This window comes from Lissotriton helveticus, chromosome 6, assembly GCF_964261635.1.
Source record: "Lissotriton helveticus chromosome 6, aLisHel1.1, whole genome shotgun sequence".
Taxonomy (NCBI): Eukaryota; Metazoa; Chordata; class Amphibia; order Caudata; family Salamandridae; genus Lissotriton; species Lissotriton helveticus.
Window position 1 is genome coordinate 834,001,425 of NC_136067.1, and position 24,284 is coordinate 834,025,708.

Here is a 24,284-nt window from a genome sequence, read left to right on the forward strand (position 1 = left end):
CATCTATGGAAATCACACTCTCCAATCGAGTGACCAAATGTGTTTCGTAATGAGGGGGGGGGGTGGCTGTGTGCGTGCGTGTGTGTGTGCATGCGTGTGTGTGCGTGCGCGCGTGTGTGTATGCAGTGTGTGTGCGTGCGTGTGTGTGTGTGCCTTCGTGTGTGTGTGTGTGCGTGTTTGTGTGTGTGTGCATGCGTGAGTGTGGCTATGTGTGTGCGCGCGCGATTGAGAGAGGCGAGAGGCTGACTTGCGGTGAATGTTGAACAGGAGATGTGCACGGCGCTGGGCTGGGCGTGCTCGTCCTACAGATGAAATCGCCGAGGGAAAGCGCGTACCCTTCCCCTGTCCAACATTCCCGGCAAGTGCACAACATAAGGTCTTTCGCTGGATGCAGCGCTTCGCGCTGCTAACACTAGCGAGACCTAAAAAGGAGAGAGGATGTGGCGTTGCGGCCAGAGCTGGCGCCTGTCAAACTGGGGAACTAGGTTCGAGTCCCGGGTTTGGCTCAACATCCTGTGATTCTGGGCAAATCACTTTATCTCCCCGTGCCCCCCCAAAATTTCCCTGTGTAATGTAACTGGCATTCATTTAAAGCAAAACACTCCAGTACTTCCCGGTCCAGTCCGCACTGTATAAAACTGTAAAAATGAGCACTGAACACAGACATGAAGGAGCAGATGCAACAACCAATGACAAAGGTGAGGGGGAAGTTGCCCTCAAAGGTAGAGTGCAGGTGCACTTTGGAAGATAAAAATAGTACCTGAAGCGCAGTATGTGCAGTGAAGGACAGCAGAAGGACCCTAATTAGACTAAATTAATCAGTAGTTTGTCATTGCTCACACTTGAAAGAAGGGGAAGTGGCATGCAAGCACGAACCAATTAAGAACCTTCAAAGAAGAGTGACTATGAAGCTGATGAATGCCAAGCAATAGGCGGGTTCTCCAAGCCCCTTATAGAACACGATACTTCTTGCAAGTGAGAGAGCATGTGCTAGTGCAGTCCTCTCACAGGCGAGAGCTAATAATAGAGAAGGACGAGTTGAAGTAAGGAGGAGAAGGGAAGACAATTCAGAGGGGGTGAGAAGAGAGGTTCATGAGATGAGGAAGAGTTCAGGCGATTCCTGCAACGGGCAAGAACAGACAGAATTAAGAAAGGTGCGAGGAATAGATGAAATTATAGTCCTACATGAACCCGGACATGTCTAACAAAAACGGAACTAACCCCATAGATCGTCATGTTTCACTTCTATCCATGGTAGACACTGAGCTGCACAGAATGATTCACAATTGAGGATTCTCTGTCTGAGGCTCACAGCATTGAGCTCTTTAACTGGAGACCCTTCCCTTTGAGTTGTTAGACCACTTCAAGCCAAGACCTTCGGCGAATTAGTGAAGTCTCTTACCCACACCTTCACTAGGGAGCAGGGGAGTCGAGGAAAGCAGCTTCATTTCTGAAACCAGAGCTCAAGTCTTACTCATACTGAGAAAGAGAAGTAATTGAAAATAGATGTCCCTGTTGGTTTTATGGTTTTTGTTTACTACTGAAAAATCATGTATAAGATCGGTTGTTTCTTATCAGTATAAGTCTTTAAGAAAGCCTTGTGCATGTCTACACCAGGGTGCAGGCTCCTTTGCCACCCATCCTTGGGCTGAATCCTATAGAAGCAACAAAGAGAGTGAGCACAGAAGGGGCGTGGCTTAAAGCTTGGCAGAAGAGCTTGGGGGTTTTTGGCCTGCAAACATTTAGAATGGGCTGTGCCGAGGAAAGTTTTTGTCGGAGCACGTTTGCAGTAAGTTCCCTAGACTGCTGGTGGCCTTCCTCTCCTGGAGTATTTTTTTTTGTAAATGTCGGTGGTGAGAGACAAAAACCTAAGTTTCACTTTGGGATTTAATTTTTTTTTTTTTTTACCAAGCGTTGCTTGCGGAAGATGTTCTGCATATTTACGGGAATTATCTTGTGAAGATATACCTTAGTGATGTATAGCCTCTTGTATGGGCGGCTTTGCTTCTCAGTGGTGTGTATAAAGGGCTGGGTGGAGATGGCTGGAGAGATGCTTCTGCAATCTGTCCCTCCAGTAAAGAACAACTGCCCCTTGTCAAGTAGAAATAGGATGCATGCACATTGACTGCACATGACTGAAGTTATCTTTCCTTCTTATGTTTTTGTATAGTGTCCCTGTGCTTAATCTCGTTGCGAGATTATTGCAGTTAGGCACTGACACTGTTTGTCGACTGTCTTCCATTTGTGGTGCTTACGCAACTGTATGATGATTCTGTTTTTTATTCAGGACAAAATATCAGTGACCATACAGCCCAACTGGGAGGTGAAGCATACCCGTCATGTCAGGAGGGCAAAGCAGAGCGCATATTAGGGATGGACCGGTTTGAAAGGAGTACCCCTCCCCTCACTATTACCCTCAGAATTATTAGACAGAGAACGCTTGTCCATCCTTGCCCAGGTCCAAGCGGGCGGAGACCAAAACCTCACATCACCACATGACCCACCAAGAAAGTCAATTCTTGTATGCCGTCACTCATTTGCAGGGCGACCTCAGAATGTTATACCTAGGAAGGAACATTGATTTGGAAATGAAGGAAGGGATGAGGAGACACTTAAGGAAAGGATGAGATGAGATGGCAATCAGGAAAGTAGTGAGGAGAGAGAAAAGGACACAAGGAAGAGGTGAAGTGACAATTAAGAAAGTAGACCGTCAAGAAATGTCTGACTGAGGAGACAGTGAAGAAAGGGATGATCACACAGACGAAGAAGAGATGAAGAGACAGCAAAGGAATGGATGAAGACGCAAGCAAGGAGTGGGCAAGATGACAGCGAAGGGATAGATGAGGAGGCAAGGAAGGGGTGAGGTAACATTTAGAAAGGTGAGGTTACAATCAAGAAAGGCGTGAGGAAACAAAAAGGATGAGGAAAGAATTAAAGAAGAGAGGAAGTGACAGTAGGGAAGGGAGTGAGGAGACAGTCAAGTAATGCAGGAGGAGACTGTCACTAAGGGATGAGGCAGAGGTCTTCAAACTATTATGCTGTGAGCCCCCCTAAGCAAAATGTTTTCAAAACTTCATGGCAGGACTTGAGGGAGTGTAAGGGTCAGTGTTACATGCAGTGAACAGGCTTGTACTTTCAGGTATACTTTTTCAATCAATCACACTTTGTTTCGGCTTTAAGTCATAAAAGCACAGAAGATAAAAACATACAGTAAAACCATTTTTAAATGTATGCTATAAAAGTGCAATGTTATAGACATTGGGATAGCCCACGACTCCTTAGTATTGGCGGGGGGGGGGGTCTAGCAACAGGGTGACTTTGTGCAATACATCAAGAAAAAACTGAAATCTTCCCTGTCAGAACTATTTCGTTAGTTGTGTGTCCAGCTAATCCTAAATCTGCGCAACAAGCTATACATAGACTGTACACACTAATATAGATTGATTGACCATTAATGGTTAAAATATATAAATACTCTAAAAGGGTTCCTGTATTCTGCAGATAAGTATTGCACATCCTGTTCTCCTTCTGTTATTATGATCACCGCTCTTCTTGTGCCTAGCTTCCTACACACACAACAGATAACAAGAGAGAGCAAAAACGATCAATCTGCTTGTATCGTGTCTCAAAATCCTGAATGCTACTTTGTGGTCCCTGACTCCCAAATTTAGACAGTGCGGGAATATCCAGCACCTCCTATAACTCACATAGGTCTGCCAGAAAGAGATAATATGCTCAATAGTTTCTTTTTGGTCCCCAAATGGTGGGCACAGCATCTCAATAACCTGTGACGTGCATTTCCACTTGGCAGTAAATGTATAAGAACGGCATGGCTCGGCTGTGAGTATAGGCGATTATCTCTGTGTTGCCAATATGTGGTCTTGAGCAGTGATTTGGAAGTGGCCCGCGTCTGTTCCGCCGCACTCCATAGGCCACCAAGACCAATCTCTGACAATATGCCCTTCACATGCTTTAGCCATGGATTCTACAAGAGCCCACAAACAATAACATTTACTCTAACCCTTGTTGATAGGCTGGTGCCTTTGGGGTAGCCCAGATCCATCTCCAGTAAAGTATGGGACGCAAAGCAAGTCTGTCGAAGAGGTCGCTAACCCCAAAACCCATCCTAAGTGTAAGGAGAGGAGTGTTTACAGGTACACCCACCAACTGACTCATAAAGCGTATTTCCACCACTAAGGTTGCACCCAGGTACCCCCAAAGTTCAGCGCCGTAGGCAGCTGAACCCTGCATACTTTTTCTGTAGGTCATAATCCACGCTAAATGTGAGACTTATAAAAGAGAAAATAGATCAAGCAAAAACACTATTCCCAGTAATTGGGATGTTGTGAGCCCCTCACACTCCTCGTACCCAATGCAAGTGCACCTCTTGCACTAATGATAGCCGCGGCCCTATGTAGCAGATTGTGTTCTCTGCCACTTTCGCCCCTCCCCCACCATGCCTGGCCAGCACTCCAATCTCGAAATAGTTTATCTCTCTCTTTCAAAATAAAATTAGCTTCCACGTGTTGCCACCAGGTGCCCTCAGCCCAAATGCTAACAAGGAAAATGAACCTCCAAAACCTCTTTTATAAGTTAAGGTAGTCATAGTTGTGCCTCTCACAACTCCTGGCCCTGATCCCATTGCAGCTGCTTCAGTAATGAGAGTAACTGCTTGGTATATTACGGCTGCGCTCAGCGACGGGAGCACTACTCACCACAAAGCGCGAAATACATGATGAGTTTGTTGCTCATTACACCAGGGTGTATCAAACGGTGAGCCGCACGATGCTAGCGGACATCGAAACGTTTCTTGCCCCTTTGCCTCTGTGTCAGGTCACAGCAGATCAAAAAGGAGAACTGAGCGAACCGCTCACACTGCTGGAAGTTCACAGCGCTATCAGCTCCCTGGCTACAGGCAAAGCGCCGGGCCCGGATGGATGCCCGGCGGAGTACTATAAGGCATACCAGCAGCTCCTGGCGCCACACCTCCTCGCAGTCTATAACAATGCGCAGGAGGTGGGCGTGCTCCCGGGCACACTTTGTGAGTCCCTGCTGGTGTCCTTGCCCAAACCGCACAGGGATGCGGAGCTGATTGGGTCTTACTGCCCGTTGGCGTTACTTAACACTGACTATAAAGTGTTGGCCCAAATACTAGCGAGCAGGTTGGCCCCTTTGGTACCGCATCTGGTCCATATGGACCAAAATGGCTTTGTGCCCGCCCGAAGCACATTGTTAAACTTGCAGCGCTTCTCCTGAGGGCGACATACTCTGGGGATAATTGGGCGCGTCACAGGTGCCTCTTTCTGGACTTAGGGAAGGCGTTTGATACCTTAGAGTGGGAGTTCCTGTTTGCTGCGCTTCGCCGGTATGGACTGGGGAGGACTTTCTGGGCCTCGTTAAATTAATTTACTAGCAGCCCATGGCCAGGGTAAAGACAGGTCCCTACATATCAGCGCGGTTCCCCATAGAGCGCGGTACAAGACAGGGCTGTCTCCTCTCCCTGCTGTTATTTGTGCTCGCTATTGAGCCACTCGCTGAGGTGCTCCGTACCATGCAAGACGACTGGAGAATCCCATTGGGAGACGGCATGCATGCGGTCTCCCTATATGCGGACGACCTATTGATCTACCTCAGGGACATCATGCACTCATGTGGAGCAGTCAAAGCCACTCTTCGCGTCGGGGTTAAACGTGAATTGGGATAAGTCGTGTCTGTATCCATTTGTAGGGTCAACTCCTGATCCCCACCTAGTCGTCAATGGCAGGGCAGTGCATTGGCAGACTGAGGCATTTCGGATTTTGGGGATCCTCATTTACAGAGATCCACGGGACCTCCTAGTGGGAAATTTAATTCACGCTGTCACGGTGGTGAGAGCTCAGATGACCTTCCGGGCCACCTTGCCTCTAGCAGTCATGGACAGGATTGCATTGTTAACCCCTTCCATGCTCATGACGAGCTCAGCTCGTCATGGCATATACCTCTCAGGTGCTCATGACGAGCTGAGCTCGTCATGACCAAACCCGTTTTCGTTGCTGTCCAGCACAGCAGAGGAAACTACCAAGCAGCGATGTGGTTAAAGATTATGGTCCTGATGCTTCTCCTTTATTATTTTACGAACTTACCGTTACAGCTTAGACTGCCCTTTTTTAAAAATTTGGAATCTGACCTGGGACAATTTATATGGCATAGATCGGCAAGCAGAGTGTCCTTGGCTAAAATGTACCCGCTGACCACGCAGGGCGGACTCTCTCTGCCCAACATGGAGCAATATTACCTAGCTGCCCAGCTCCAGTGGGTGGTGCGCTGGCTTAGCGCGCGCCACCTTGAGGACACAGTGGGACAGATGCCCGGGCTCACCCACCCCCAAATCGTTGCATTGTTTCATTAGGGTCGTGCGGGAGGAGTGCCTATGCAGATACTGGTCAAGGCATATCATTGTTACCGGTGTAGCCTGCACATTACGCGCCATATAGTGCCCTATGCACCATCACTCCCTATATTAGGTATGCCTAGGAGGCTATGGGCTGTAATGAGTGCGGAGCTGGTGCTTTGTGAGGAGGCTGGTATACAAACATTAATTGATTTGTATACTGTCGTTCAGCTCCTCCCGTTCACAGATCTGGCAGAGAGCTAGGACTTACCGTGGGGTCAGTTTCTGTTGCATGCCGCAGTGACACGCGCTTAGCGTGCTGTGGGGCAACGTGACACAGGAACATCCCACCCACCTAACTATTTAGTACCTGCACAAGCTGAGCACCGGCTGCCACTTGACGAAGTGGTTTGCAGAGTCCCTTAGACTCCACACGGCACCGCGCCTGCTGTCCCTTCGAGCCCACTGGGACGCAGACCTGGGGCGGCCTGTCACAGAAGGGAGTGGGGAGTCTCATGCAAATCCCCCGTGATGTCAGATTTTGCCTTATTCAAAATTACATTGTCTATAGAGCCTACCTGACGCCGGACAGTATAAATAGGTATTTTGGTCGAGTCGATACTGCGTGTGCAAGATGTGGGGAAACGGACGCAGCTTTGTTGCACATGCTTTGGTCATTCCCTGCTGTTTTAGCATATTGGGGTACCGTCACCAGCTGTCTAATCCAGTGCACGGAACACACCCTGGACTGGTCATGGGAGGTGTGTATTTTGGGGCAATACCCACGATCCAAAGGGCATAAAGTGACTTCTAGGTTCATAGATTTGGGCCTCATAGTTGCCAAACGCCTACTCACGCGTCATTGGAAATCTGTCCCGCCAGTGGCTGTAGCTTGGTTTCAATCCTTGCTGTGTTGGGCGCAAGCGGAGAGTCTAGCGCTTCGTCGTGAAGATGCCACAGGGTTAAGCAAACAGCTAGTAGCAGAGGCATGGGAGGCAATATTGAATGACTTCCGCACGAACTGGTGTGAGCATTTGGAGACACAGTTGGATGAGCCAGCAGCGGACACTGTCTAAATAGAAGCTACTAACATCTAATGCACAGGTAGGCAGGTGATGTGTGGCTGCTTATTCTGAGAGTGACTGCACATGAATGTCTGTCATGCGGTTTTCATGCAAACCCCCCCCCCACCAGTCCCCGATGAGGAAAAGTGGTAACAACTGAGTGACCTTCCTTACAGAATGGACCTGAGTTGGTTTGCATTTTGGTAGATCCTCGGCCGCCTGTTTGAAATCCCTACTCTCCCATGCAGCAGAGAAGAGTCACTTGCTTTACACTATACACATTTTGAAATTTTTTTGTGCAAGACAAGCAGACAGCTGTCTATCTCTTTCCGTTTACAGGTTTGACCTTATTCTTGATAATGTTGGCGGATCTACTGAAAACTGGATTCTGAATTACCTGAAGCCATGGTCTGGGGCTAAATACGTCACTTTGGTCACGCCGTTTCTGTTCAACACGGACCAGCTTGGAATAGCAGATGGGATGCTGCGGACAGGGATCACAATCGGAAGCAAAGTCATGAAGGTAACTATCCAATTGAAATCCGAGTGATCACTCATGCTCCAGAAGAATGCATATGAAAGGCAGAACTGTGCCAGTCCTAAACATCAAGTGAACGCTTAAGGTTTCCTTCAGAAGTTTCTACCCCTTTCTGTTCGAATGCCGGTCTGCGTCATCCTAAGGGCGCACCAACCCCGAATCTACAATTCCAGCCTCTGGATTTCTTGAGAATTAGTTCTACATAGTCCTTCCTGATATTGTTCATAGCACAGCCCAGAAGATTTAAGTGGGGGAGTTTGCGCACATCAAAAATCAAGCATGATGGTCACACTAGTAAACCATCATACACAACATTTACCAAGAAATCATGATGTGCTTGGCGAGGACTTCTTCGAGAAACAAGCAGTGGTAAAGCAGATAGATTTGGCCCTGGCAAGATGGTTACATTTGAAAAAACATGTTTTTTTTACTTTGTCTTGCCAGAAGGTGTGAATTTGCTTCCTTGATACATCAGTAGTGAACAGCAAGGACAGGCTAATCACGTTACTGATAAACAAAAAACAGACTCAGTTTGGATTAAAATTGCAACCAAATATAGGAATAGCTCCAACCCTGACTGGATGGTTGAAACGTTAATGGATCACTATGAATCAAGGTATTGATTGATTTATGTATGTGCAAATGTATTTTGATCCAGGTTGACGAGTACAGCACAAGTTGGATAAAATAGAAAAAAAAGATATGGGGCAGTGAATGAAATTGGTAAAGGCGAGAACGTAGTATAGTTAAACAAAGGAAACTCCTGCGAGCAGTTCCTTCAAAGTGGCATTCGTAGAGTAATTGCACACGTACTGAAGTGTGACACATTCATCATCTCTCTCCATTTCATCATCTTCCCTAAAGGGGAGATGCTGTCCTGGAACACCACCTCGCCATGCTGTTTCTTCCTCCGTTGCCATGTTCTTTGGGTTTCTCCCTGATTGGTTTATTCTACATGTGATCAGGGTTTAAATTTAAGGTCTGCTTTTCCTTTGTAATCATGTACTTTTTGTAAAATTATTTAATATAACTGCGATGTTGTGTCTTGAATTGGTGTTTTGAAAATGCAGTGTTAATTGAACACCAGAAATTCTGTAGGGAGAAAAAGGTGTAACTTCTGAAAAACCCTGTGTGCATCACGATCCAAGCGAGACCCTTGACCCTTGAATGGGGATGCAGCCAAATCAACTGAAGGGTTTGCGTGCTTCAGCCTAGGACACTCTTGCTGCTTGCATCAGTAAACGATGTCTCGGCTGTTGCCATGGCTGTTCCCATAGCAGCGCGTCCAAGTGGCACCACTTGCTGACAACCGCTGCTGTCACAGATATATCGAGGCCAGCAAGATGCTTTTGATTTTAAATGCCGTTTCAGTAAAGAAGAAAACAGCCTGAAGAGCACTAGGTGGCTTTTGAGAAAAATAAAAAGATTATGAAATGGCTGGTCCGTAAAAGCCGTCTTAAAGGCAGAAATAAAAGCGAGCCCTCAGATGCCAGAAATTAGGGCTCGTATGGACACTTGCATCGTCTTTGTTTGCCTCGGTTGTTTGTCTCTGCTCTTTATGGGAAATAGTGTTTTTTTTTCTAGGCAGAAAGTCCTCGCAGATGGCAGTTGTTGAGCTTGTTTTATTGTTCCAAGTAGCCGACCGTTTAATTGATAGCAGACCCCTTTTCTGTCCCTCTTATTCACTGCCTTTTCTTGCAGCACCTGTGTAAAGGGGTTCACTACCGCTGGGGGTTCTTTTCACCAAGTGGGCCAACGCTGGATACCATTTCAGAACTTGTTGATGCAGGAAAGGTACGTGAAACTCTTTAAGTCTAAAGCAAATGTCTCTTAGCCTTTCGGTTGGCAAGCACTCCACATCCCAATCGGAAAACCCATTATAAAAAAGAGTTCGCACTTTCTTGTCCTAATTTCAGTGTGGTCGGGTGATGTGTTCCACAGTAGTGACAGAGAAACAAAACAGTGTGTTATGTGACCTTGAAAATAAAATACATTTTCGTTATCTTTTTAAATAAATAAATAAATGGAGTCTGCAAATTAGTGTACATTGGCGATTGGTAAACCTAGGATTTTAGTTGCGTTTTCCCATTGGACCATTCTGGGAATATCACTTTCTCTTATTTCGGGCTATATCTAATATCAGATTATCAAATTGAGAGCCCAGGGAAACTGACCATTTGCACCGACTCCTAAAAAAGGATATCTCTGCCCAAAATGAGGTTCTAACTTCAGCTGTAGACTGTTTACCTTCAGATCTCGAGCTCCAAAAAACTGACATTAAAAATGCTGCAGGATAGCTCAGTGAGTTGAATGCACTCCTGCTGAAACGTGTAGAAATGTGCAGGTAACAAATGTGAATCTTTGTAAGGGCAACTCAGCCTTCTGAGATTGTTTAATTGAGTGTCGTTAAATTGAGTGATAGTTGAACGTGTTGTTGTTATTATTATCACTCTTACTGGCATTTGTGTTGTGAATTGTATAGGTATTAGAAGACAGGGTGGTCTAGAAAGACCCTGTTAGAAAAATTATTTCTTGCAACACCAGACAAAAGGCGAGATCTCTAATCTTTACATCCTGGTGAGCATCTTACAACCCAATGGGAAACATAACTGTGTGTTCCACTGGGAAAAAGGTTTAAAGATTAAATTGACAGGCAAAATATGATCCAATGTTTAGTCCAATCCCCCTAAATTATCTATATATACTAAACATAAATAAAACGCTTATAAAATAATCACTGGATGGTACTTTGCTGCATTTAGAATGAAAACTTTCTTTGCTTGCTAGGACCTTTGCTGGAAAAGATGTGGAATATCGGCTTCTTTATTAAATTATGGTAGTCATATGTAGACATACAGTCCTGTTGGAAAGAAACTTTGTTCCACATCAAATCAATAACAGATTTTGACCTACCTCTCGTACAGGTTCTGCTTCGGGTGATTCAGGGAAAATGGCAATTACCCACTCACAACTCCTACAGGGAAACGGCTGACACATTTACTGATTGGAACTAGGTTTAGCATATATCTCACCTTGAAAGGGCCGACCATCCCACCAATACATTTGTAGTGGATCAAAATGTGGAATATATTTCTTGGAGAAATTATTGGCTATGGGAAACAACAGATTGCTTAAGTTTGAACACCTTTGTTTGTCATTTAAAATGTGTCAAAAGACACTGTTTGGGTGTGTGCATTGCTATCCATACCTGTGTGTTCTATTTTGTGTATCTAGCCTGGGAAGATTGTGGACATCCCTAGAAAGCCTCAATAAAGTAAATCTAAATGGTGTGTAATTCTGTTTGGCATATGGAAGGCCTGAAGAATCCATGAGGGTAGCCTGTAGGGTGTGTGAAGGATTTGAAATTAAAAGGCTTCCTAAATCCAAGGTCGGAGAAGCAGAATAGTTTGGCATTAGATGGTTCCTCCATGTGCAACCATGAATTGTCACTTCGAGAGAGATAAGCTGGACCTACGATTGTCTCTGCCTGAAAAATAAGTTGGCATCAGATGGAGTCCTGCATAAGATAGGGAAGAAAAGGAGGGTCCTACATCAGGGTTGAGCTAATTTCGAAATTCCCTGTTTTGTCTAGTGCCTCAGAAAAGAGAATCAAACTGAGACATTCAAGAAGCCTTTTGTGGAGTGAATACCCATCTTCATTCAACTATTTGTGTTTCAAAATGCCACTGTGAGGGATAGGTTACAGTTTCCATTTGAAGAGCTTTTTATGTTTCGCTAATAAGTTTGACGTTGTTTGACAAATCTTCATAAAACTTTCCCCCAAAAAGTTCATCCACCTCAGCTCCTGCGTAGAAAGTTTTGCCGTGATCCGGCAAGTGGGTTCATAAACATTGATTTCCCATGTTAATATCCATATGAACATTTTAAAGCACCTACAGTAAAAACAACTACATGAAATTACACCAAATTTGTGAAAAAGCTAGAACTACACTCAGAAAGCGTGTGTTTGTTATTTGGTGTAAATCCATTCAGCTGCTTTTGAGAAATTTGCCATTTAAAGAGGTGCTCAGGGTGGTCATGAAGGGCTTAAGAAGTTAGGTATATATGGACGGTTAGGCAAGAAGGAGTCCTGCGGTACTATAATAACTTTTAAAAAAATAGGACCTGCTGATTGGCTGAGGGAGATTTTTATCCCGTCAGCCTTTTCAGTCCAGCAGAACTGGAACCAGCCCCTTGGTTTCAGTAGGTCAGATTCGCTGGCCACAACTTGCAGAAATAATTTTGAGGCCGCCACTGCAAAACAGAAATTTACTGAAAAAATAGCCACTCAATAGCCTTCATCCCCCTACTAGTAGTGCGCCAGGAGGCACGTTTGCAAATAGATGGGGGAAAGGGGTGAGGCCTCCTACCAGTTTTTAGCAATCCTGCTGTGTGAAACTTACTGGAGGTTATAGGAGTGGTAGTTGGCCCCCAAGGATGTCCTTGGGGGCAACTACCGTTGGGCGCTGAGGAAGGCTATTCATGCCGAAATGCATCCGCCGCCGCTGGGACTTCTGCATTAAACTTGTGTCCTGCTCTGAACCCCCCGTGTGGCCTCTGTTCTTTTCCTTGGAGAAAATGTTCGTGATATATATATACATATATTACCTACTGGCGGTCGCCAGTAGGTATATATAGTTAGGATTTTTTCTCTATGGGTTTTTTGAAAATTCTATGTCTAATAACTTTGGCGTTTGTGGACGGAATCGGCTGAAATTTTCAGGAAAATGGCACATTTTGTTTCTGAGCAGCCCTTGAAAATTTGGGGGGGGTTCGTCCAGTGGGGGCCGAGAAAAAAGGGGGGTCCCAAAACGTGTTTTTAACATTGAGTTTTCCATAGGGCGGTTGGCCTCACTTTTAGCCCGAACGGCTGAATGGATTTGCACGAAACTTGGCAAAATTGTAGGGACTGGTAGCCCGATGTGCCTTTTGTAGGTCTCAATATATGTGCTCCAGTGGATTTTGAGAAATTAACGTTTAAAAAAAGATATATATCTGTAACAGCGGACCGGTTAGCGCTCTGGTTCGCGGACTTTTCGCGCAACGGAGCTTTGTGAAGCGAAGCTGATTGGTTCTCCGGCGTCTGTCAACATTCCAAACAGTCCGTAGCGGCCGCCATCTTGTCTCTCGGTAGGATCGAGAGACAAGAGGAGGTCAAAACAAAGGGGGAAATAACTATAAGGGGGCATAGTAGATCCTCGCTGACCCCCTAGGTTTGATGTGGAGGTTTTAAAAGGGCCCCGCGGGGCAAAAAAAAATAATAATAATAATAATCGAACGGCTGAATGGATTTGCACGAAACTTGGCAAAATTGTAGGGACTGGTAGCCCGATGTGCCTTTGCTAGGTCTCAATATATGTGCTTCAGTGGATTTTGAGAAATTAACGTTCAAAAAAAGATATATATCTGTAACAGCGCACCGCTTCGCGTACTTTTCGCGTTACGGAGCTTTGCGAAGCGAAGCTGATTGGCTCTCCGGTGTCTGTAAACATTCCAAACAGTACGTAGCGGCCGCCATCTTGTCTCTCGGTAGGATCGAGAGACAAGAGGAGGCCAAAGCGAAGGGGCAAATGACCATAAGGGGGCATAGTAGATCCTCGCTGACCCCCTAGGTTTGATGTGGAGGTTTTAAAAGGGCCCCGCGGGGCAAAAAAAATAATAATAATAATAATCGAACGGCTGATGACCATAAGGGGGCATAGTAGATCCTCGCTGACCCCCTAGGTTTGATGTGGAGGTTTTAAAAGGGCCCCGCGGGGCAAAAAAAAATAATAATAATAATAATCGAACGGCTGAATGGATTTGCACGAAACTTGGTAAAATATTAGGGACTGGTAGCCCGATGTGCCTTTGCTATGTCTCAATATATGTGCTTCAGTGCATTTTGAGAAATTAACGTTCAAAAACAAGATATATATCTGTAACAGCGCTCCGCTTCGCGGAGATAAAATTATATGTGTATTACCTAGCTGTTGCTAACACCAGTTAGCGACGGCTAGTAGGAGATAGCGACCATCTTGGGTCCCACTTTGCATGTGAGTGATATTTATCACTAATGACATGCAAAGTGGGCATGCCAAGATGTTAGCGACTGGAAACAGTCGCTAACATCGCTATCTCCTATTATCAACTTTTGGAAATATTCGAGATAAGCGCGAATATCTCCAAAAAGTAACAGCTGCCCTGAGCAGTTCTTAGCCATGTTATCCAATGGGAGGTGGATAACATGGCTAAGAGCATTAGCTCGGTAATGCATGAATATCGCGGAGTTTTCAGCGACATTAATGCATTGCGCTCGTTTTTTATCGTATTTGCGATAAACCTTGATAATAGCAAGGTTTATCTGCGATAATTTCTGACGGTAAAAAAATCTTTGCAATGCATCGTTAGGGATAAATATCGCTTAACTTTGGTAATATGCCCCAACGTCTGTTAACGTTCGATTCGAAGGAAATCAGGAATTGTTGAAAAACATTGTGTGCGCCATCTTGTCTTTTTTCAAATGCCACACTTTTGTCGTGCACGGCAGCCATTTTAGATGCCTTGACCAGATCCACTCTGTGAACGCTGTCGATCCTTAGCATGGCTCCCCACCCTCGCAAGCATCTCCCCCAGGCAGTGGTCACCCCCGCTCTCTGTTTTATGCATGGGTAATAAACCTCCCCCCATCTGCGCTGTTCTTCCCTGAGAATCACACCCTGTGCCCGCCCGACACCTCCCTTTCGCCCTATTCACTACCGCACCCTCTGACACTCCTTTTCCTCTGTGTCCGATTGTCCAGGCCGGTCCTAGGCTATCAGCTAGCCCTGCAGATGTAGTTTATGGCCACAGCTGTAAAGAATCACCCGTCTTCAAAGGAGTTATAGTAGATCAAGGCCCACACTCGATGAGATCCGTCACAGCAGAAGCGTTGCTATTATCTGAAAACCATTCTGTATTGTGATTGGGGAGGGGACCGAGCGTGAAGCGGAAGATTCCAGGGATGACTCTTTGTACATCAAAGTTTTTACAATTATGTGTCACATTAAAAATATATAGCACTCCGACAAAGTAGTAAGATTATAAAACTTTAATAATTTATAAATATATACAAGAAAACAAAAATAGTAATAACATATAAACATTTTTAGAGAAAAACAACGAAGTAGCGGTCGGCTGTGCGAATAGTCCCAACGCAGCACAACGTCCAGATTTCCGGCGTGGGGCGTCGCGGGGGGTGGGTGATCAGTAGCAAACTGTTGTGCGAATAGTTCCAAGGCAGCAGAACGCGCCGAAATCTAGATGACACAAAAGTGATGTCTAGTAAGTTGCCACCCAGCAAATAACGGCGTGGGGCGTCGCGGGGGGTGGGTCATCAGTAGCAAACTGTTGTGCGAATAGTTCCAAGGCAGCAGAACGATGGCACCAAGGTGATGTCCAGTAAGTTGCCGCACTGGTTTTGGTATCCTACAATGCTGCTCCGAATAACGGCGTGGAGCGCCCCGGGGGAGGCGGCGTGAACGGGCCTCTCCAGGTGGAGTCTCGTCTGTTGTAGTGGGGCGCCCCTTTACCGTTTCAGTTGCCATTCCGTCCGCTTTTGGTCCACTGTGTCAAAATCCGCCATTCAGCTGAGTTGCGCCCACTCTTGCGGTGCAGCGATAGGCGGCTGTCACAGGACTCTCAAAATGGCGGCAGGCTGTTTCCTTTTTGGGCCTGGTCCACTGAAATGGCCCTGGGACACCTTGGAAATCGGACGCTTGTCTGCTAGGTCTTGGACCCCATTCTCGAAAGCGTCCCCTCCGCCTTGAGAATTCATCAAAAGTTTTGGGGGCCCCGACTCCTGCAGGCTTCTGGTGGGGAGCGGCTGCCATGATTGCTCGCGGAATGACCACGACGGAGCTACGAGATGGTGGTGCTCTCATGGTGACGCCAGCTTCAGTCTGAAACATCCAGAAACAAGGTGGGGTTTTCATCGTTTGGGGGAAAAAAAAAGTTTTCATCCAATGAAAAGTGTTGTTTTTAGGTCATATGATCAAGCCTTCCATCATTAGGAAACCAAAAGTAAAATGAACCAATGAAAAGTTTTATAAACAAGTCACATGACCTGTTATGCGGCATAGGGTATAAAATGCGGAGAAAATACGTTGGCACGTGAGGCGGCGTCAGTAGCGGACCGATGTGCGAATAGGCCGAAGGCAATACAACGCGCCAAGATCCGGATGGCATCGAGGTGGTGTCATAGTTGAGAGTTCTGAGCAGCGGTTGTAACACTGTCTGAAGCTTATTTGCAGCTGCTGCAGCTTCACTACGCGCCAAGATCCGGATGGCACCGAGGTGGTGTGTAGGAAGTTGCCGCACTGGTGTGGCCATCCTACAATGCTGAAAGTCGGCGTGGGGCGCCCCGTTGGCCTGTGAGTTTGCGTCAGTAGCGGACCGATGTGCGAATAGGCCGAAGGCAGCACAACGCGCCAAGATCCGGATGGCACCGAGGTGGTGTCTAGTAAGTTGTCGCACTTCTGTGGCCATCCTACAATGTTGAAAGTCGGCGTGGGGCGCCCCGTTGGCCTGTGAGATGGTGTCAGTAGCGGACTGATGTGTGAATGGGGCCAAAGGCAGCGCAACAATATTTTCTACTATATTTCCGGTGTAGAAGAGACCACAAGGCGCTGAGATGCCAAGATCCGGATGGCACCGAGGTGGTGTCTTGCAAGTTGTGGTACTGGTGTGGCCATCCTACAATGCTGAAAGTCGGCGTGGGGCGCCCCGTTGGCCTGTGAGATGGCGTCAGTAGCGGACCGATGTGCGAATAGGCCGAAGGCAGCACAACAATATTTTCTGACTGACACCACAAGGCGCTGAGATGCCAAGATCCGGATGGCACCGAGGTGATGTCTAAGTTGCGGACTGATGTGCGAATGGGGCCAAAGGCAGCGTAACAATATTTTTTGTATGGAAGATACCACTAGGCGTTGAGATGCCAAGATTCGGATGGCACTGAGGTGATGTCTAGCAAGTTGGTGTGGTCATCCTACAATGCTGAAACTCGGCGTGGGTCACCCCATTAGCCTGTGAGATGGCGTCAGTAGCGGACCGATGTGCGAATAGGCCGAAGGCAGCACAACGCGCCAAGATCCGGATGTCACCGTGGTGGTTTCATAGTTGAGAGGCACTTCATCTGCAGTGGGGCGCCGAGATCCGGATGGCACCGAGGTGATGTCTAGCAAGTTGCTGTACTGGTGTGGTCATCCTACAATGCTGAAACTCGGCGTGGGTCGCCCCATTAGCCTGTGAGATGGCGTCAGTAGCGGACCGATGTGCGAATAGGCCGAAGGCAGCACAACGCGCCAAGATCCGGATGTCACCGTGGTGGTTTCATAGTTGAGAGGCACTTCATCTGCAGTGGGGCGCCGAGATCCGGATGGCACCGAGGTGATGTCTAGCAAGTTGCTGTACTGGTGTGGTCATCCTACAATGCTGAAACTCGGCGTGGGTCGCCCCATTAGCCTGTGAGATGGCGTCAGTAGCGGACCGATGTGCGAATAGGCCGAAGGCAGCACAACGCGCCAAGATCCGGATGTCACCGTGGTGGTTTCATAGTTGAGAGGCACTTCATCTGCAGTGGGGCGCCGAGATCCGGATGGCACCGAGGTGATGTCTAGCAAGTTGCTGTACTGGTGTGGTTATTCTACAATGCTGAAACTCGGCGTGGGTCGCCCTATTAGCCTGTGAGATGGCGTCAGTAGCGGACCGATGTGCGAATAGGCCGAAGGCAGCACAACGCGCCAAGATCCGGATGTCACCGTGGTGGTTTCATAGTTGAGAGGCACTTCATCTGCAGTGGGGCGCCGAGATCCGGATGGCACCGAGGTGATGTCTAGCAAGTTGCTGTACTGGTGTGGTCATCCTACAATGCTGAAACTCGGCGTGGGTCGCCCCATTAGCCTGTGAGATGGCGTCAGTAGCGGACCGATGTGCGAATAGGCCGAAGGCAGCACAACGCGCCAAGATCCGGATGTCACCGTGGTGGTTTCATAGTTGAGAGGCACTTCATCTGCAGTGGGGCGCCGAGATCCGGATGGCACCGAGGTGATGTCTAGCAAGTTGCTGTACTTGTGTGGTCATCCTACAATGCTGAAACTCGGCGTGGGTCGCCCCATTAGCCTGTGAGACAGCAGTTCTTTGGATTTGGGCCTGGCTCGTCTGCTGTAGTGGGGCGCCCCTTTACCGTTTCAGTTGCCATTCAGCTGAGTTTCGGCTGCTCTTGATGCTACAGCGACAGGCGGCTGCAACAGGACTCTCAAAATGGCGGCCTGTTCTTTGGATTTGGGCCTGGTCCACTAAAATGGCCCTGGGACACCTTAGAACTCGGACGCTCGATTTTTTTTTCCTTTCCTGTACATGCAAAAAAAGGTAAATGCCCGGTACGTTACACGCTTCATCTGCCACGATGAACTCTCTAGAGGAACCGAAAAAAAATATAGTTGTGGTAACTATACCATGCATCGTCATATGGAGAGGTGGCAACAATTAATTATAGTGCTGCATAAAAGAGAGATTTGGAGGAGAACCCCTGACCTGCTAGTACATTCATCAAAGAAGTGGCACTGAGAGCTTCAGAGGCAAGGGAAACGGTCCCAAATATTTAGAAGAAATTTGGAAAGATTAAAATGACATGTTTAGATTGTGGCAAATTTATTTCATGTGGACATCTGAGTGTTACTCTAATAAATACAGCATATGAACATCATCATAGTCGATGGTTGGTAGAGACATTTTGACTATATCCTGGACCTGCCCGTCCTCGCCCAAAATGGCGCCAGAATAAATGGGACTCGTAACTCCTTGTTGTGTACTGGTTGCAGAACCTTGAAATCACGAGATACGTATGCAGTTTTGAAGCACATGGCGGGCGGGGACGAGAATTGATTGAATATTTCGACATCCCTATTGATATTAAGTTCTGATGTGTTATTGATTACTGTACTGTTGAAAGTTCGAATTAACGTCACCCATGGTACTTGCCCGCAAATGTATATCTAGATAATTTTATTGTAACTGGCCCTGTCGTATTTTAATTATAAAATGTACGTCCACCGATTCCGTAACTGTTAGACACCTTAGTTCTTGCAACCTAATGGCCCGCCCGTTACGTTCCTCTACAGTGTAAATGTCTATTTATCATATACGATTACAGTTTGCTCCGTGGCCGGCCCACGTGGTTATAGGCTCGTATTTGTATAATGAAATTTTCACAATAAAGGTTTTTAAAAGAAAACATGGTAGTAGTATATACATTGGTAAAGTTTTTAATAATAGTCACTGTTTTAGAATCATTAAAAGGCAAGTGAAATAAAGCAGACCAATTACATGAAGGGTAAAAGGTATAATACGAAGGAACGCAGTAAAGATAAATGGTCAAGGGCTGTTGTGTTTTCTATTCCTGCAACATAAAGTGATCGATAAGAATCTCATATTCAGGCGTATCGGCGACTAAGACAGCAGGTCGACCCTCTTTTGCTCAACGGCTCCGTCATGGGACGAAGAAACGCTCTTTTTCTCGAAAAAAGAATATATTTTACTTGCAGGACAGTTGTAAAATTTCCGGGAAAGTACATTAGCCTGGAACATTATAACATATATTTAAGAAAAAATAATGTTCGGAAGTAATGAAAAGCGTAATTTTTAGGTCATATGATCAAGCCTTTCATCATTACAATAAGAAAAGTAAAATGAACCAATGAAAAGTTTTATTAACAAGTCACATGACTTGTTATGCTTACGTTACGCGCTGCGCGCCCCGGATGACTTCCGGATGCGCTAACGCGGCGCGTCATATGACGCATTACGCGACAACGCAGGTACAGAATATAGTCAAAATGTCTCCACCAACCAGCGGTCGGAACACAACCCCTTTCAGCAGGCTAAATAGTTCTGTTAAATGACAACAGAAGGGACAGGCAACAAGAACCATCAGTCAAAGAGGGGAGGGCTAGTTCTTCTCTACCGGGTTACATTGGGGCGCTACCGGAACTGATCGAATTGGTAGTCTACAGTGTTTCTGGATGTTTCAGACTGAAGCTGGGGTTAGCATGAGAGCAGCACCATTTCGTAGCTCCGTCGTGGTCATTCCGCAACCAATCATGGCAGCCGTTCTTTATCGTTATTTTGGGCGGGGTGGGTGGCGGAGCAGAGCTGTTTTGCAGCCATCATTGTGTGGAGTTCAGTTCATCTCACTAGTTTTGTATTTGTCATGAGGGGTTGTTCCTAATGTTTCTATTTTAGCGAGGTCAAAAAGAGATCCCATTAGTGGCCTACTGATTTTGCTCGATTCCTTTTCTTTTTTTTTTACACGATTTTTCGTTATCTGCAAAGACTAAACAGAGTATTGCGACTCTGTGTTTGTTTGTAAATAGAGAATGAACCAAAGAGAACTAATTCTAAAACAGTAAATACTTGGATAACAATGAATCAAATGGAGAGAGAAGCAGGCACGACGGATTACAATGGGGGCAAAGACCTGCGTTAACTACCTTTCACTATCTGCAAAGAGAGAGTACTCCTAATAGAAATGAGGGGGGGGGGGCACCATTCAAAGCAGATCAGTGTGCATAAACACGAAAATGTTTTCACTTACCACGTACTTGACATTCGACAGCTTATGATATTTGCTATTAAAAAACCATTGAAATTCACTGAAAAAACCATAGGTTATAGACCATATATAGTTAGGAATTAGCATTTACAAAACCTTGAAAATTCACTGAAAAAACCATAGGTTATAGACCATATATAGTTAGGAATTAGCATTTAAAAAACCTTATTTTACTCACACAAAACCATTGAAATTCCATATATAGTTAGTTGCACTAACTATATATCGCGCACCTGCAATCCACTGCTGATGATGTCACATATTACATCATTCATGACATGGTCAGTGACATCACTGATGACATCACTGATGACATCTCAAATGACATCACTGATGACATCACTGATGACAACATCCAGTGACTGTATGTTTCTGTAAAGTTAAAATGTGTCTTACATATTGAAGAATGAGTGGAAGTATAAGTGTCTGGACAAAGGATTTAGTAGGTGCATGACTGAATGCATGAGTGAGTGATTAAATGTGTCTCACTGAGTGCATGGGTTAGTGACTAAAGTGTCTTAATTTGTGCATCATTATGTCTGTTGTTCTGTAAACTGCTGCATGTTTTGATCAGTAGCTATATGATTAACTATATGGGTTACTGATTGATTGTCCAAGTATTTGTATGGGAGACTGAGTGTGTGTGTGGCTGGCTGGGAGGTGTGTGACTCTGTGCAGATCAATGTGTACTTGTATCAATGATTGTATAACAAGGTAAGTATGTGTTAGTATATGTTTGAAAATGTAAGGTGCTCTATGTTTAACTGTATAGACAAGAAAATGGAAGTGTCATTGATTCTTTACAGGACTGACTAGGTGTGTGAGTAACTCCATGGATGAGTGGCAGACTGTGAGTGTCTGTATAGGTGTATGAGTGCATATGATAGTGTTGTAAAGATGAGTGATTGTATGTATGAATGATAGTATGGGTGAATGAGTGAAGGTGTGTGTAGACGTAGGAATCAGTGAGTGCGTATGTAGTAACTAGTATTGGTGTGTCAATGGTTTCAAAAATTATATTCTGTATTTAACACTGGGTGAAACAGAGGTTATATTAAAATGTGAGGAGATGCATTGTATTGTCACATGAATGATATCATCAGTGATGTGGTCATTGATGTCAAATGAGATGTCATCAGTGATGTCATCAGTGATGTCATTTGAGATGTCATCAGTGATGTCATCAGTGATGTCACTGACCATGTCATGAATGATGTAATATGTGACATCATCAGCAGTGGATTGCAGGTGCGCGATATATAGTTAGTGCAACTAACTATATATGGAATTTCAATGGTTTTGTGTGAGTAAAATAAGGTTTTTTAAATGCTAATTCCTAACTATATATGGTCTATAACCTATGGTTTTTTCAGTGAATATATATATATATATATATATATATATATATATATATATATGTCTAAAAGCAAAGCGTCCCTGCGCTGTAGAAGGGCTCACCACATCATTCCCCACCATCCGGCTCTATCAGCAGCACCCGGCAATCTCACTGCTGTTCTCCTTAGTTTAGCATGAGTCTGACGCGTTTCGGGGCTGTAAACACCCCTTCTTCATGGACAAAAACATGAGGCATGACTTCTTCACTTGTTATTTTTCAAATACGGTTTTTATTTGAAAGTACCGCCCTGAGTGGGTGTGGCTCACTAGATGACGTCTGCCAGGATTCCTGGTAGTTGGAGTCCCACAGGTGAGGAAAAGTAAAATCCCTTAAGTAGGTTTCATGTCAGCATGCGAGTGTGTCTTAAAATTATCAACCTTGAGTAGGTGTGGAGAAAGTTTCCTGAGATTGCATTATTTTCTTGGGATGAGGCGCCGATCGGCAGAATGGGGTCATCCCGCCGCAGTCATCACACACGTGGTACTTTCAATGCGTGTGATGCGGAGCTCCTTCTTCGGTCTAGGACAGACCGCAAACAATGTCTAAAAGCAAAGCGTCCCTGCGCTGTAGAAGGGCTCACCACATCATTCCCCACCATCCGGCTCTATCAGCAGCACCCGGCAATCTCACTGCTGTTCTCCTTAGTTTAGCATGAGTCCGACGCGTTTCGGGGCTGTAAACACCCCTTCTTCATGGACAAAAACATGAGGCATGACTTCTTCACTTGTTATTTTTCAAATACGGTTTTTATTTGAAAGTACCGCCCTGAGTGGGTGTGGCTCACTAGATGACGTCTGCCAGGATTCCTGGTAGTTGGAGTCCCACAGGTGAGGAAAAGTAAAATCCCTTAAGTAGGTTTCATGTCAGCATGCGAGTGTGTCTTAAAATTATCAACCTTGAGTAGGTGTGGAGAAAGTTTCCTGAGATTGCATTATTTTCTTGGGATGAGGCGCCGATCGGCAGAATGGGGTCATCCCGCCGCAGTCATCACACACGTGGTACTTTCAATGCGTGTGATGCGGAGCTCCTTCTTCGGTCTAGGACAGACCGCAAACAATGTCTAAAAGCAAAGCGTCCCTGCGCTGTAGAAGGGCTCACCACATCATTCCCCACCATCCGGCTCTATCAGCAGCACCCGGCAATCTCACTGCTGTTCTCCTTAGTTTAGCATGAGTCCGACGCGTTTCGGGGCTGTAAACACCCCTTCTTCATGGACAAAAACATGAGGCGTGACTTCTTCACTTGTTATTTTTCAAATACGGTTTTTATTTGAAAGTACCGCCCTGAGTGGGTGTGGCTCACTAGATGACGTCTGCCAGGATTCCTGGTAGTTGGAGTCCCACAGGTGAGGAAAAGTAAAATCCCTTAAGTAGGTTTCATGTCAGCATGCGAGTGTGTCTTAAAATTATCAACCTTGAGTAGGTGTGGAGAAAGTTTCCTGAGATTGCATTATTTTCTTGGGATGAGGCGCCGATCGGCAGAATGGGGTCATCCCGCCGCAGTCATCACACACGTGGTACTTTCAATGCGTGTGATGCGGAGCTCCTTCTTCGGTCTAGGACAGACCGCAGTGAGATTGCCGGGTGCTGCTGATAGAGCCGGATGGTGGGGAATGATGTGGTGAGCCCTTCTACAGCGCAGGGACGCTTTGCTTTTAGATATATATATATATATATATATATATATATATACACTTTTCTCAGCGCGTTCATGTGATCAAGGCCTCATGGGAGGCTGAAAGGCGTCCTGGCGGTGGTGTGGGGAAGAAAAATAAAAGTTTAATTGCACCACGATTTGGGTCTGCTCTCGTCTGTTCGAGTTGGAACGGAGACAGTGTCAGTGATATATATATATATATATATATATATATATATATATATATATATATATATATATATATATATATAACTGGGAAAAAACATAAGTTAAATTAAAGTTATAAAAAATGTCAGTGACAACTTAACATTGTAAACAAAAACACTGAAATGCACCAGTCATAATTATGCCACGTAACTATAACTTATGCCTGAAAGTAACTATAACTCACGCCCCAACCATGCACAGTCTTGTAATTAATTATGACATTTCAGATGTTGCAGTGATGTTATCAGTGATGTCATAGATTATGTCATGAGTGATGTAATATCGGCAGTAATTAGCAGTGCATGGTGAGGGCGCGAGTTATAATTACTTTAGGGCACGAGTTATTCTGGGATCCTAAGAATACCAAGGGTTTGCTGAAAAGTAGCATAAGATTGGAACAGACTTCATTTTTGGAAAGTATG

General features: G+C 45.6%; 1 protein-coding gene across 1 annotated transcript in view; it reads left to right on the forward strand.

Annotated features, from left to right (window-relative positions):
* RTN4IP1 (reticulon 4 interacting protein 1) overlaps positions 1–24,284 on the forward strand; it is a 226,823-nt gene that overhangs the window by 127,144 nt on the left and 75,395 nt on the right. The window contains exons 8-9 of the mRNA XM_078648428.1: positions 7,774–7,957; positions 9,674–9,766. Of these exons, the coding sequence (XP_078504554.1) occupies positions 7,774–7,957; positions 9,674–9,766 (277 nt within the window). The remainder of the gene's footprint in view (positions 1–7,773; positions 7,958–9,673; positions 9,767–24,284) is intronic.